The sequence below is a fragment of the Podarcis bocagei genome (assembly GCF_964188305.1).
Source record: "Podarcis bocagei genome assembly, chromosome: 6".
Classification (NCBI taxonomy): domain Eukaryota; kingdom Metazoa; phylum Chordata; class Lepidosauria; order Squamata; family Lacertidae; genus Podarcis; species Podarcis bocagei.
In genome coordinates, this window is record NC_138130.1 from 20,653,935 (window position 1) to 20,667,310 (window position 13,376).

The 13,376-nt window shown below is 39.7% G+C and overlaps 1 protein-coding gene across 3 annotated transcripts in view; it reads left to right on the forward strand.

Moving 5' to 3' along the window:
- RBM26 (RNA binding motif protein 26) overlaps nucleotides 1-13,376 on the forward strand; it is a 53,018-nt gene that overhangs the window by 13,415 nt on the left and 26,227 nt on the right. For all 3 annotated transcript variants that reach the window (XM_081198314.1, XM_081198315.1, XM_081198313.1), the window contains exons 2-12: nucleotides 983-1,101; nucleotides 2,336-2,472; nucleotides 3,161-3,249; nucleotides 5,174-5,391; nucleotides 6,432-6,692; nucleotides 6,981-7,220; nucleotides 8,061-8,198; nucleotides 8,840-8,980; nucleotides 10,674-10,782; nucleotides 11,373-11,532; nucleotides 12,715-12,879. In XM_081198314.1, the coding sequence (XP_081054440.1) occupies nucleotides 983-1,101; nucleotides 2,336-2,472; nucleotides 3,161-3,249; nucleotides 5,174-5,391; nucleotides 6,432-6,692; nucleotides 6,981-7,220; nucleotides 8,061-8,198; nucleotides 8,840-8,980; nucleotides 10,674-10,782; nucleotides 11,373-11,532; nucleotides 12,715-12,879 (1,777 nt within the window). The remainder of the gene's footprint in view (nucleotides 1-982; nucleotides 1,102-2,335; nucleotides 2,473-3,160; nucleotides 3,250-5,173; nucleotides 5,392-6,431; nucleotides 6,693-6,980; nucleotides 7,221-8,060; nucleotides 8,199-8,839; nucleotides 8,981-10,673; nucleotides 10,783-11,372; nucleotides 11,533-12,714; nucleotides 12,880-13,376) is intronic.

A 13,376-nucleotide genomic window follows, 5' to 3' on the forward strand; every position in this document is an offset into this window, starting at 1 on the left:
ATAACAAGCTAAATACATACAGGTATCAATATATAACAGTATTCCACAACCTTTCATCATTGAGAACTATTTGCAACATTGAATTGTGGAAGAACCCAAAAGTTTTATGAATGCTTTTTCAGTGCTGTTGGGGTGTATTTAACCCCACTTGTCAATAGATGGTTAAGAAATAAGTGACAATGTGATTGTCCTTGAGCCAACTTTTGGTTAGCCATGAAATGCTTTTATGTTTAGTATTAGCCGGTTCTCTTTTTCTCTGTGTCATACCTCATCAGCTAATTACATATAGTCTGCAGAACAGTAACTAATGGCTAGAAGCCCAGTAATTATCATTGATAAAATGAACATCACAATGGTAAAACTATTCCAATGAAACTTCACACACCTTTTTTTAAATAAGAACAGCAGAGGCCACAATTCCTTTACTAACTAGCAAAATGTTACAGGTGGTGACCATATTGCATGGGGTTTCTGTTCTTGCCCCCCTGTACATGTCGGTGGAGCATATATTAGCCAGTCCTGTTCTGCCCCGCCCCCATTCCATATCCAAAAGCTCCCAAGTGTTGGCAATTACACATCAGTTGAACGCTCCTAAAATGGTCATGCCTGTATTTTAATGGTTGGGGCAAAGGGGATTTAATACTTTGCAGAAAGCCTGGCTGAAGGGTACGCAATGCCCAGCATTTTGGGTCAACCTTACACATTTTGACCCCGTCACTGAAGGCTGGGTAACCCTTGTTAAGGATGGGAACAGCCATGAGCACAACAGTGGTCCAAAATGCAGTAAAGCAAAACAAATTGATGAAACTCATAGACTGGCTTTTTCAGTAGAAGTTGACACTTGATTCATTTTATATAACACACATCAATGCAAAATGAAAGTGTAAAGATACAGAACACCCTGGGCATACTGCACCAACTTGAGTTAACTTTTTAGGATATCTTCATTACTGACAGCAGTCTTGTTTTGCTCCTTTTACAGATGTGATGCAGACCCATCAGCTCTAGCTAAGTATGTTCTTGCTTTGGTAAAGAAGGATAAAAGTGAGAAAGAACTGAGGGCACTATGTGTTGATCAGCTGGATGTGTTTCTTCAAAAGGGTAAGCTCTTGTAAATATATCACTGACTTGTTTTGAATTCTGACTCCATCTTGAATTAATTGTATATGATTATTATTGCATCCTGGGCTGAATGGCTCTTCATTAAATAGAACAAAAAAGTATGCAGCCCAACAGTTTTGTTGATTCAAAGAAATAAAGTAGTGTATAACATCTAAGAGACATTACAGATACTCAAATCCTGTTGTAGAAAATAAATGCATCATATGTTTCACTCTTGGAAGCTCTGAATCCTTTTGAGTGGTTATTGGATCATCATCTAGAATTAAGTATTAGAAATACTAAGAATTAAATAGTAGATGCCTTAGATATATAAAAAATACAGTTGTACCTTGGAAGTCGAACGGAATCCGTTCCGGAAGTCTGTTTGACTTCCAGAACGTTTGGAAATCAAGCCGTGGCCTCTGATAGGCTGCAGGAAGCTCCTGCGGAACCCGCGTTGGGCGTTTGGGTTCCAAAGAACATTCACAAACTGGAACACTGACTTCTGGGTTTGCAGCATTCGGGAGCCAAAACGTTCTACTCGTAAGGTGTTTGACTTCCGAGGTATGACTGTTAGTATAATAAATCAACTGCTTTCAATTACAGAGCACTCCCCAGGCATTTTTATAAACCCAAACATTTTGTCATTTTTAAATGAATAGTGCAGTTTGTGAGTTTGTATCTGTCACACCAAAAATTGGATGTAGTCAACCCAAAGTTGTGTTTTAGTCTACCATCTTGATTCAAAATGGCTCCTGGCATCCAAACATTGACGAAGACTACCACCCCCACCTTGGGCATTCTTCTACCAGGTTTGGTGACGGTATATCAAGAGGCAACCTATAGAGAACAGACGAACAAAACTTTCCAAAGTGCATAGTAGATATACTTCTCTTCTCTCTCCTCTGTGCTCTGCTTGCCAGAACTGCTCTTTTCCCATGTGCTGTCTATAAAGAGTGTGCCAACACTTGAGGAGGCAGATGAATGCCTGATGCTGCTTTTCTCAAGATTGAAAGCTCCAGGGATGGGTTTTGGGGATAGCACTGTGCCATTGATGGGAAAGGGTTGGTGAAAGGGTTACTGTTGGTCTTCTCTATTGCCTACAGTTGTCATGTACCCCAAGCAAACAGGAGGGTGACCATTTGCTCAACTGATTCAAAATGGCTAATTGAATTCTGAGTAATACTAACCATAGAAATTGTTTGTCAAATGTTACCTTTGGATCTTGTTTTAGAGACCCAGATATTCGTAGAAAAACTTTTTGATGCTGTGAATACAAAGAGCTATCTACCTCCACCGGAGCAGCCGACATCGGGAAGCCTGAAATCAGACTTTTTTCAGCATCAGGAAAAAGAAACTAAGAAGGAAGAGGTACGGATCAGTCATGCATCCTCTTCTTAATGCGTATCTTACAATTTGCGTCTGTATGTTTAATCTGTTTTCAATTACAATGTATTTAAATGCCAATTTCTTAAAGCTCAATACTTTTGATAGGTGATCGTTGAGGATAAACTTCACTTGGTGACTCTTAACTACATGATAAAGATAGTGAACCTTAGAGAATGAAGCTATGGGTGTTACTATTGGATCAAGGGTGTGGGACTAGTATTTACAGGTGCAATATTTGTTTGGCGAACCCGGAGCGAGAGTGGATTATCACATATATGTCTAAAAACCCTTATTTATTGTATTACTCATTATGTTTATAAATTTCTACACTGCCCCTCATCCAAAGTTCACAGAGCGATTTGCAATATAAAAACACAAAAGGATATATCATAGTAACAAACAAAAGCAATACCTCCCAGTTTAAAAGGCCATTGATTGTTTAATTAACCCAAGGCATGGGAGAAGTGGAATTTTTTGCCTGATGCCTCTTCTAAACTTCAAATTCTCATGTCAAAGCATCTTCTTTGTTACAAAGATGTGCAGTTCTGAGGGCTGAGGTTGGCGTAGAATTCTTGAGAAGGATTTTGAAATGGTTCTATTTTGTTTGGTTGCTGGTTGTTTCTCTGGGTGCTGTACTCTTATCTGATTTTCATTTTCCTTCTTTATCAAGGTCATTAAAGAGGAAGAGCGAGAGAAAAAGTTTTCTAGAAGGCTAAACCATAGTCCCCCTCAGTCAAGTTCACGCTATCGAGAAACCAGGTGATCATATATTCTGTCCCTTGTAGTAAAAACCAGGAGAGGTTATTTAATAAAGTTTTTATGTTGTTGTTTTTTACTGGCTTTACCTTTTTCATGTATAAATGTTTTGAGGTGGATTTAGTTACATTGTTTGCTGTTACAGCAGTTTGAAAACAAATTATATGGTAAGGATACAAAGGTATAAATGAGCAAGTCTCCATGTGTAATACATACAGAGCACAATCCAAGTTTTGTAGTTTTTAATGAAGTTTTTATAGATACATAAGGGAGTGTGCTTTCAAACATAGCTATCTCCTTCCACCTGACAGTTTTGAAGTTAAAGAGCACCTTAGTGAATTTTGTGTTAGAAAATTGTCAACCTCTGAATTTTCCTACAACGACTGCATCATCAGTGTTTTTTACACCCACTTAAATGGATGGTGATTGTCTTGAGTCAATATACATTTTGTATGATATATTGGGGAAAATGCACAACACTTGCATCTGCAGGAAAGCACCCAACTATGCACAGATTATTGCATTTGAATTAGGATTTGCCTTTGGTATGCATCCATTTTTCATGGAAGCAAATCCTGCCTTGGCTACCGCTTAGAATGTCTGAGCTCATGAAGGTGTAGGCTGCATATCAAACAGTGGCAATATAAGCCACTTTACAATACATTGCTGGGTTATTTGAAGTATTCTCTCCCCTTTCATTTGCTTTTTCTCTTGTGAGAGTCTACATCGGGGCAGACTTTTTTCTCTGCTCCTGTGTTTCCAATGAGAGGAGGAGGGTGTCTGCTGTGCAGCTCAAAACTTCATTGTTCTAGGCACATTTTGCGACGTGGAATGTCATTAATGTGAGCAGCTTCTCATGTCTGGGTGCAGTACTGCACCTGAGATTTCAGATTAAAACTTCAGAATGGAAGGAAAGGAGGACTTTTTTCTGCCTCCCCAGTTCCAGCTACTCTCTGAAGACTGGAAAGAGACCTGTGAAAAATGAGCATGATATTTTAGCTGCAGTTCATTCATTTTCAGCTTTGTATTCTTGTTATAAAACAGTGCGCTGAGACGTTCCGTTGATGTGCCCATGACCTAGGTTTAAGGTGTCATGGAGCTCCTAGGTTTCCTATCTCAGTTTCTAACACTGGCGCTGTGCTATTGGTATTCCAGTTTGCTTCTAATATGCAGTAACAGAGCTTCATGTCCTTGAGCTCAGAAACTCAAATGGCATAGCATGTTCCTACATCCATGGGGAGTTCATGCTGAGGGCGGAATAGGAGTGTAGGTTAAGGCTGGGCGATACCGCCTTTCAACATCACAATGTATTACCAGCCTAACATTACAATATAGTAATGCATTGTGATGATGAAAAATGGAGGGGGGGGGACAAGCTACATCGACCCCTGACGCCTCATGGGGCTGGGGCCGATGCAGCTCGTTTTCCCCTCCGCGTTCTGAGTGCTGGCAGCAGAGGGACTCCAGAGCGGTGGTGGTTTCACTCATGATATACCGCTCAGAAAGATGCCATTGTGCTCTGGCCCCCAGAGCAGTCCTGGGCGATGTATTGATACCTGAACAAGCCCCCAAACCAGGGCTTTTTTTCAGCTGGAACTCACCAGGACTTAGTTCCACCACCTCTTTGGTGGGTGCCATTGTCATTATAAACGAACAAGTAAGGTGTTCCTGGTGAGTTCCAGCACCTCTTTCCAGAAAAATAGCACTGCCCCAAACTATATAGCTTTTAAAATGGCCTGTGGTAGGTGATAACTGGTGCTGGTTCAAAGTTTGTTTTTGCCCAGAATTGGCACTTAAAATAGTGTTTGTGTTCATTTTAAAAATATTTTCACTGATTCTGATACAAATGGTTACACTCTTATATTTGGTATGAATTTTCTGTTTAGAGCCTAGAATTTATTTCTGTGTAACAATCCAAAATATTTAGAAGCAGGGATGAAAGAAAGAAAGAGGAGCGTTCTCGCAAGAGAGACTACGACCGGAATCCCCCGCGAAGAGAGTCCTATAGAGACCGCTACAACAGAAGAAGGGGGCGGAGCCGGAGCTACAGCAGGAGTCGCAGTAGAAGCTGGAGCAAGGAGAGGTTGCGGGATCGAGACCGCGACAGGAGCAGGAGTCGAACTAGAAGTAGAACAAGGAGCAGAGGTGAGCGATGCTCTGCACATGCTGACTTGCAGCATTGCAATTCTTTTTGTAAACTGCTTTAAAGTTTTTCTTTGTTTTTTTACAATCAAGCAGTATATAAACTTGAATGAATGAATGAATGAGTGTAGAACTGTCTCCAGACTACAAATTGGTACTCTGTAGTAAAGGAACGTTTTCAGGTTTGGATGGATAAGACTTGCTTACCAGAGACTTTTCAGTATATGTGGTTAGATATCATTTGATACATTCAGATGAGCATTAATATTCTGTCCAATGCCGGACATTGCAAAAGTCTGAGGATACCACTGAGAGGAGAGGAATCATATGTGCTGCCTTGGGATCCTCAAAGGAGAGGCAGGATATAAAGTAGGAATAAATATATATGATTATGTTTATGCTCTAGAAAAGCTGTGAAGATTTATTTTGAAAGTACCAGGACAATAATATACAAATATGCCACACAAGTGTGTTCTAAGACACATACGTTTTAAGTACAGTGGTATCCTGTGGATATATACTTAGAAGTAAAACCATGGTGTTTGATGGTGTTTGTTCTCATGCATTGGATGAGCAGACACGTGCTTGTTGCTTTCCCTCGCATGTTTTTCCCACACTCTGTACACTAGAGGTGCAAAGGAGCGATTGAACTGAGAAAAACTATATATTTGAATGGTCTTTCTTCTGGTTCACTTGCCTGTTTCTTCCCATGGTGAGATTATTGGGGAAGAAGAGCACACACATGAGGCCTCCTCCAGATCTCTCTCTGGGTGAAATCTGATGAAATGACATCACAACAAGTTATTAGGTTTGATACTTCATTTGTCCCACAGCAAAGGGCTTTCTTTATATGTTTCAGGATTTAAGACGCTTAGCCAATTGTATTTTGTAAATGTGATTTGAGGTTGCCATTGGCTGTCTTGCATGCTTTCAGATCGATAAACCAGCTGGGATTGGGAGTTTTTCTAGTTTTAAAAATGTTCATCAGTTTGTGCAATACTTGTCTTACTGACATAATGTGGATGCCTTGTTCTTCTTTGCAGAAAGGGATATAGGGAAACCAAAATATGACTTGGACAGAACAGAGCCATTAGAAAACAACTATACTCCTGTTTCTTCTGTAACAAACATTTCATCCAGCCATTACCCTGCCCCTACACTAAGTAGCACTATAACGGTTATCGCTCCTGCTCACCATGGAAATAATACTACTGAAAGTTGGTCAGATTTTCATGAAGAACAATTAGACCACAATTCCTACGGGAGACCTCCACTGCCAAAGAAACGTTGCAGAGACTATGATGGTAAGAACAAAAAATGAATTATCCCATTGCCTTGCCAAGCATTGATGACAATAACCATTACATCTTCAGACATTTTAAATATTTTCTTTTAAACTATTTCTTATCCTTAGTATTTCGCATTTCATTTTGTTGTTTTACAAGTGAAACATAAAAAGTAAAAATGGGTGGAGCTTTCTTTGCGATTGGAGGTTTATGAACTCAGTTCCGAAATTGAATGGAAAGCTATTAATTTGCACTGCTCAGAACACTGCAGACTTTACCTGGTAACATACTGTTTTAACTTTTCAGAAAAGGGTTTCTGTATGAGAGGAGATATGTGTCCATTTGATCATGGAAGTGACCCTGTAGTTGTAGAAGATGTGAACCTTCCAGGCATACTGCCTTTTCCAGCACAGCCCCCGGTTGTTGAAGGACCACCACCTCCAGGACTTCCTCCACCGCCTCCTATTCTTACTCCTCCTCCTGTAAACCTTAGGCCTCCTGTTCCACCTCCAGGCCCTTTGCCACCCAGCCTTCCACCTGTTACAGGTAGGATGTACCTTTTAAATTTCAAAATAACTTACTGTACTATGTTGAAACCCATTAAAACACTGTTCAGATACAATGTCTCTAAACCAAATTGGGGCAAATGCCTGTTTTCTTAAAAATGAGGAGGAAGACAAGAAAATATCCTGGGACATGGAGTTCCATAACTGGGTTTCCATCACTGAGAAGTCCCTAGGTTTTGCAGCAGCTTGATACATCTTGAAGCATAAGGGCCTCAGCAAAACAAGCACAGAAGGTCTCGCTGCCTGGGAGAGGGAACATATAGAAAGTAGTGTACTTTGAGGTATAATGGTGCAGATCTTGTAAGTTTCAAAGGTCAAAATTGGCACATTTATTAAATTTGCATTCAGACCAATTGTATCTCTAAAGATGAGTGTTTATATTGTCTCTATTACCTGTTGCATTTAAAATTCTGGTGGCCGAAGCTTGAACTAATTGTGGTTCAGGCAGCAAGCTGAAATCTGTAACCAACCAAGCACTACTCCTCTTTCCTTTTACTCCTCACCTTACACTAATAGGGAACAGCATGCTACTATTTTTATGGTGAACCTACATAGTACGGCAAGTAGCTTCCCTGGTGACTGTACACTTGTTAAACATTGGTTAAAACAACCAGGATCTTTATTTACATACTGAGGATAGCCTTAATTAAACAGCCAGAAGCTAAACAGTGAGTTCTTCTATCCCTATGTCTGCCTTTATGCTGCTGTCTACCTCTGAAGATCCATAGTGCTGTCAATGGTCAGGATATTATATTTTGTGCTGTATGTGGTTGCTTTTTTCTTTTCACTTTTGGTATTAAATTGTTTCTGGTTTTGGCAGGACCACCACCTCCTCTCCCACCTTTGCAACCCTCTGGTATGGATGCTCCCCCAAATTCTGCAACTAGTTCTGTTCCTACGGTTGTAACAACCGGTATTCATCACCAGCCACTGCCTGCTCCACCCTCTCTTTTTACAGGTGCAGTACTAGAATATTTACTCATAATAAAGAAAGTCTTATTATCCTTAGACAGATGCAATGGACATTGGAGTGTAATAGATTTTATCATCTGGTAGAAACTTGTCATTGTCAAAGAATAAAACTGTAGAATGTCGTTTTAAACTCGACAACAGGATCAAAAGCATTGCAAAATTAGTTCCGAGCCCCATGAAACATGAAATGTATTTTTTTCAAGCAGCCAACTTTTTGCAGCAAACTATTTTTGAAACTCATGGGGCTTAAGCAGTTTGTATTTATTTATTTTTTTGCAAATTTATGAATGCTTCATAGCCTGAAGCCATCCAAGTGGTGTACAACAGGATAAAAATAAGATAAAATCTACAAAATACGAAATTTGTCATGGGGATCAGATGTTCAAATTCAAAACAGAATTATTATTTTAAATCCACTGAGGTAGTTCAGGCTCCACAGAGGAGCCAAAGCAGCTCTTTGGATCCTGGCGAAGATTGTCCAGAGGAAAGGAAGGTTTTGATCTGTCCGCTACAGATAGTTTTAGCTTCATAGCTATGGAGAGTGTTGTATAGACTGCCTTGTTTGAATATGGAGCTATGTAACCCTTTCTGTATTGTAGTGTAACTAGACAACTTTTTCTTTAACAGAAACATACGACACAGATGGCTATAATCCTGAAGCACCAAGTATAACTATCACTTCAAGGCCCATGTATAGACACAGAGTGCATGCCCAAAGACCAAATTTGATAGGACTTACATCAGGGGATATGGACCTGCCACCAAGAGGTATCGTGAAAGATTTATTGATCTATGTTCTCAAGACTCGTCTTCACATTGTTTTATTATACAGTACTAGGAATAATTGCCCTGGTGTGTGTGTGTGTGTGTGTGTGTGTGTGATTTCTGCCATTTTGAAATCTGCTAGGAGCAAGATGTTTTCCAAGCTCTGCTGCCTAACCAGCTTGTGATATTAGAATAAAACATATTGATAATAAAGGACTTGTTTGACAGTGACATGCTCATTATGGAAGCCTCTGTTCATAGACAGCGAACATGTTGCTTTTGTAATTTTTTTAGCTGAATGTTGGTTTAATGCTATTGTGATATTTTATTGTTGTATGTATGGGTTTTACCAATTTTATTGATGTTTTTGTATTTGTAAGATGTCTTGGGGCCTCCCATGTTGTCCAAAGGCAGATTTTAAAAGCCTGCTTAATATATCATTTGAACATACATTTTTGCTATGTCACATCTTTTATCTGATTTAAGGAAGTATTTATGTAGTTATGAAATGTTAAGAAGTAGAGAAAATAACAAATCAAGATTTTGTGTGTGTGTTTGTTTTTGACTGATATTCTACTGTGTAGAAGCTAATCCCATACTGTTCTGCACATGTACAAAAACCATCCAAAATAATAGATGTGTTTTTCATTGATTAAAGTGGACAAGTCCCAGTTTACAAGTTCATTATTTGATTTAAAAAATGCACCAAAAAAGAAAAATTAAAATTAAATGGTTGGTGGGGAGGGAGAGAGATATCAGCTAATGCATGATGAGACCTGGGCTTCTGATCATCGCCATAAAACATATTGTGCATTTTGGAAAACTTGGAATGGTCAGTACTTAGGGCACTAGAAATGGTATAGCTGCTTCAGGATATTATAAAGCGACCATGTTACATATATGATTGATGCAGATGATGTTATACCTTCATCTTGCTTTACTATAAATTGGCTTGAAGAGTTGTGGGGAACTAAAGTGCTTTGGTTCACTTTGCAATACCCCACACAGTACAGAATGGTACTCCTTTAATTCTTTCTGCGCATGCCAAAACTTCTCATTTTTCTGGTGGACTGGTTTGGTTCCCTGGCTTGCAGCTTGAATCACCTGAGGCCAGGGCAGTTTGCTCAGAAAGATGTTTAGGGAAACTCTACTTTTACCAGTTTGGGTGCCAACAAGACTTGCCTAAACTCAGGGTATCAACGGAAGGCGTGGTTGGATCTGAAAAAGGAAGGGTAAATTTGTGTGGGAGGAAGGGAGACAAAGTTTGCAAAGCTGCAAGGCTCTCCTGAACTACCCATGTTATATTTGTACTGTGCATCTATGACAGCCCCCCATCTCTTGTCTAGCTTCTTTTTTCAAAAATATTGGAAAATATCAAAGGCATCCCTTTCGGGCTCAAGTCATAAGCCATCTGCTAAATATCTAAGAGTTGAAAAGAAATCTTGCTTTCTGGGCAATGTATTCTATAGTTGCCCTGTGGGGTTTCTTGCACTTCCTTTTGAAGCATCTGGTTTTGGTATCTGTTGGAGACCAATGCTGAACCAAAGGGACCTTGGGTTTGAAGAAGTATAGCACTTAGTATGTTTCAAAAATGCAATAAGTCAGCTGATGGTAATAAGGAGAGAAAATCCTACTATAAAATGCACAGACAAACATCTTTTAAAAATTAATCAGTGTACTCTTCTCTTCCACACAGAAAAACCTCCTAATAAAAGCAGCATGAGGATAGTGGTGGATTCTGAGTCCCGAAAAAGAACTATTGGTGCAGGTGATGGAGTTCCAGCAAAGAAGAATTGGTTTGACAAGTGAGTAGTTGCTAGATGTGTTAACTGCATACTAATGCCTGAACTATGAAATGTGTTTCAAGTTTGCTTTTCCAAACCATTCAAGATATTCCAATTAAAATTTCTGTTTTTGGTTTGGAGTATCCCCCTCTCCGTGATATGGTTGTTTGTCACAGGTTGTTTTGTGTAATAGTCAACACTTAACTTGTCCGTACACCTGTACAATCAGGTGTTTAATGGTTTGGTGTCAATATGTGCACTCCTTCTACTCTCATGTTTTATTTTTTATTTTTTGCATTTCTAAACAGCCCTTCTCAGGGCAGTTAACAAAATAGTAAGAATTGCAGAACAGCTATTAAAAACATATGTAAGCATTTGTTCAGCTGCAACAATTTTCTTATCTCAGCAGACCAGATGTCTTGTTAGACTCCACATCTGTCTCCCAAAAGCCCGAAGGGACAGGAGCGTCTTCAGTTGACACCAGAACATTTCCTAAAATGCAGCTTTAGACTTGTTTTCACTGAAATTCCACATCTTACCTGTCTGTCCTGTTGCAAATTAACTTACTACTAGTAGCTCAAGACAGTCCCCAACTCATTGTTTTATTGCAGGCAAAACTTTAATAGAACAAGCAGTCCTGCTTTCCAGAAGAAGGTGCAATTTGGAAATGAAAATACTAAACTTGAATTGAGGAAAGTTCCTCCAGAGCTTAACAATATCAGCAAACTAAATGAGCACTTCAGCAAATTTGGAAATTTAGTAAATTTGCAGGTAGGTGGTATCTTTGACTTTTTCATTGCTCCTTATTAGAGCCTAGATCATGAGGGTGCTTTTTCTAACAGGGTGGCAACCTTTGGCCTTCCAGATGTTGTTAGACTCTCATCAGACCTCACCTGTGTAGTCAGTGGTCAAGGATGATTAAAAAACTGTAGTCTAGCAACATCAGGTGGGCTCTAGGTTAGCAACCCCTGCTTTATAAGGATGAGCTGAAAATTCTTTGATTTAGTCCACTTTACCGTTAATATAACAGCCAAGTATAAATGGTTATGCTTTCAGCACTCATCCCACTTCCTTAGCCCCATTGTCTTTGTCTCCTGCTGTAGTTGTCTCCTTACTTCTGGCCACTACTTCCATCCCTTAGAGCAAAGGTATTTGTGATTGTGCAGAGACATGAAGCATGATTGGTCTAGGGATGTTGATGTCACAAAACTGCCATGTCTTCCATATTCAGATAGCCTTGCAGTGGTTTTCTACATTGCTGTTCCTAAAAGAAAAGAGCTCTGCACACATCAAATCATTATACAGAAGGATGTGCAGAGGCAAGTGTGACCATGTTGTTGTTTTCACCCTCTGGAAAATAATGTTCTGTCATCCCCTCCACCAGTATATAGTAAAAAAGAGGGCCTGAAATTAGAAAGAAAGGCTACTATTTATAAAGTACTAATGCACATTTTGGACAGTGTTTGTACATATAGAAATGGTGTTCCAAGTGCATTACAATGAAACCTTGTTTGTCAAACGTAATCCATTCTGGAAGCCCACTCGGCTTCCAAAATATTTGACAACCAAAGTCCTGCTTCTGATTGGTTGCAGGAGCTTCCTGCACTCAAGTGGAAGCCGCATTGGACATTTGGCTTCTGAAAAACATTTGAAACCCGGAACACTTCCGGGTTTTCGGCTTTCGAGAGCCGAAGCGTTCCAAAACGGAGGTGTTTGGGAACCAAGGTTTGACTGTATTAATAGTTATTCTTCTATCTCCATTCTCTCTTGCTACTTACTCCTCACTTCCCTATCCAACTCCTGTTGCCTGGTTAGATTATAGCTGTAGGTACCTTTGAGGCAGGTCACATTTTGCTTCTGAAAGTCTAGCACGCTGGCGGTTTGGGGTTAGTTTTCCCAGTTTTCCCAAGGGATGTGGCTGCTCTTATTCTTGGCTTTTCTTGAAAATCATAGGTTGCTTATCAGGGAGATCCAGAAGGTGCCCTTATCCAGTTTGCTACCCATGAGGAGGCAAAGAAAGCTATATCGAGCACAGAAGCAGTATTAAATAATCGCTTCATCAAAGTCTATTGGCATAGAGAAGGCAGTGCCCCACCAATGTCAACTTCAATACAGAAGGTAAAGGGGTAGAAGAAACCTGATTTAAATTTTGTTTATTTTTTTTAATCCACGTAAACATACATTAGTTTTCATGCACATACGCATTTATGTATACTTGTGTTTATTTATGCAAAAACATCCTACCCTTGAGGAGGCCTCAGGGGTAATGTTGGAAGGTTAGCAGTTGTAATTCATTTAATATCTGATGTGCTACAAACACAAGATAGCAGCCTGGCTCAGATGTACCGGTAATTCAGTGGCTGCATTTGCACCTAAACTACACCTAACTGCATATACCTAACTGCATTTGCACCTAACTAAGCCACGGTTTGCTTGCTTTTCCACCTGCTTTTGCATTGTTCCTTTGTAGCCTGGCAAGCACCTGGGGTAGAGTAGCTAACTAAACCATGGTTAAGCAAGGCTGTTCAGGCATAATACCAAACCATAGTTAAAACAAGCCAACAAAAAAATCACGGCTTCACATCAGGACTTGTTGCTAGAAGACAAACCATGGT